Source organism: Oryzias melastigma, unplaced genomic scaffold (assembly GCF_002922805.2).
Source record: "Oryzias melastigma strain HK-1 unplaced genomic scaffold, ASM292280v2 sc00586, whole genome shotgun sequence".
Taxonomy (NCBI): domain Eukaryota; kingdom Metazoa; phylum Chordata; class Actinopteri; order Beloniformes; family Adrianichthyidae; genus Oryzias; species Oryzias melastigma.
Window position 1 is genome coordinate 15,307 of NW_023417178.1, and position 2,155 is coordinate 17,461.

A 2,155-nucleotide genomic window follows, 5' to 3' on the forward strand; every position below is an offset into this window, starting at 1 on the left:
GAGGTTTGTCAGCAGCACATCTATGGAAGCAGGCACTGTGATGTCGCTCAGAGTTTCAGGATTTTTAAAATTCAAAGGAATTCTGCATTCATCCAGACCATCAAGGATGAAGAGAACCTTGAAGTCTTCAAAACTGTAGATTCCTTCTTCTTTGATAAGCGGGAAGAACCGATGAACAAGATCCACAAAGCTGAGCTCTTTGTCTTTCAGCCCATTTAACTGTTTAAATTCCATCCTGAAGATGAAGTGGATGTCTTGGTTGTTTTTGCCATCAGCCCAGTCCAGAGTGAACTTCTGTGTTAAGATGGTTTTCCCGATGCCGGCCACGCCCACTGTCATCACTAATCTGATTGGTCCTTTTTCTCCAGGTGAGAGTTCAAGTATATTTTTAGGGTCAATGTTTACTTCTGTGTCATCTGTTTCCCCTCGTGCTGCTTCAATCTGTCTGACTTCATGCTGTTTATTGAACTCTTCAATTCTTCCTTGTGTGATGTAGATTTCTGTGAAGATCTGCTCCAGAGGGCTTTCTTTGTTTTCAACTCCATCAGTAACACGGTGCAAGGTCTTTTGTGTCTCAGGTTTGAATGTTTGATGACAATTATTGATGATCTCTGAATGAACGGACATAAACAAGGTTTGTTTTTACTTTCAGCGCCACAATTGAAAAAATAAGTTGCAATCTTTCATTGACTCACCTGGAATTTCAGGGAGGTCTGTGATGTATTTATCCACCAGGTTATTCTCAGACATCTCCTGAAGAACTATTTTAGTGACTTTCAGAGTGTGAACACTGTAGGTTTGGAACATCACAGTCACCGTCTCTTCTCTGCTTTTGTCTTCCAGTTTAAAGGGTGGAATTATTGGAACGTTTTCCAGGAAATCTTCACTCGTCACATATATCTTGAATCTTTTAAATTTCTCCTGATCCAGAATATTTAGAATCTTTAGAAGGATCTTTGGAGGACCCATCTTCTTCTTCTCCTCTGTGAACAGCAGAATAGAGAGAAGTCAGTTGGTAAAATCAGCTTCACTGACATCGCTGGTTGATCTCCTGAGTTTAATGAAAACTAGAGTTTCATGGGTTTAAGATGAACTGGATCCTACTATCTGACTCACAGATGGGTTTTTCTGTTCACTTAGATACAAAAAATAACTGTAGCTGATGTGGATTCATGACTATCAAGATATGATCCATCAGAGCAGAATGTCTTTGTTCCAGAATCTTTAATATCATTATTGCTTTAAAAATGTCTTTCTTTATATTTATACTTTGTAGAAATCATGAACGACCATCAAATGTATTTTAGGGGACGCCATTCACATTTCCGTGGTCACATCAAGAAGCTCCGTGGAGTCTGGTGGAGATTTTCCAGCGTTCTCAGTCCTGCTACCGTAAGTATTGGATGAAACTCACACCAAAAATCCAGTGATGCTGATTTGACCACAGAAATGTGAACGGCGGCTCATTTGACTGCAGTCAATGTGAAGATACCATCTTCTCTTCTCCAGAACCTGAACTAGACACTAGGAACAGATGAGGGTTTAGTGCATGTGCAGCAGAGCTGTTGATGAAAGAAGATCATTCATTCAAACAGAGTCTGTCCAAGACAGTTTGATTGATTTAAAAGGAGAAATACTCCAAAATGCAAAAACAAAATTATTTTTTAATTACATTTGTTCTCTTTCACAAGAAAAATGCCACACATACATGTTAAAAACTCAAAAAACAGGATTTTCATTGAAGGGGGACTTAAAAGTTTTGACTCAATCATTTATTTGACATTTGGATAACTTCAGAAACCACATGTAAACAATGTTTTACTGAGAGTCATCACTTCATATTTCATTGTTTCTTTATTAAAAATTAGAATGTTGATGTATAAAACTTTGTTTAAGCTAAACTCACTTTCATTTAAACTTTATTATGGCCCGCAGCATCAGGTACTGATGGCAAGGACCATATTATTTTTGCTTAGAGTGAAAAAATGTAAAAGCCCCAAAAAAGCCTCAAAGGAAGGGCCTAAGCCCAAACAGACATGACNTCTAAAAACTGGATTGTCATCAGAGGGAGACTTTAAGGACTCCAGTAACCTTCATTTAAAACAAGAGTGACTCATGTTCTACTCAGACCCTCCTGATCAATGACCAGCAGTGA

At 38.3% G+C, this 2,155-nt stretch overlaps 1 protein-coding gene across 1 annotated transcript in view; it reads right to left on the minus strand.

Moving 5' to 3' along the window:
- The window catches only part of LOC112139258 (NACHT, LRR and PYD domains-containing protein 14), a gene marked incomplete at its 3' end in the record, with an annotated part of 14,683 nt that extends 13,698 nt beyond the window's left edge, over positions 1-985 (minus strand). Inside the window, exons 1-2 of the mRNA XM_024262007.1 lie at positions 696-985; positions 14-611 (exon numbers count right to left, since the gene is read on the minus strand). Coding sequence (XP_024117775.1) covers positions 14-611; positions 696-969 — 872 coding nt within the window. The remainder of the gene's footprint in view (positions 1-13; positions 612-695) is intronic.
- Positions 986-2,155: the final 1,170 nt, after the last annotated feature.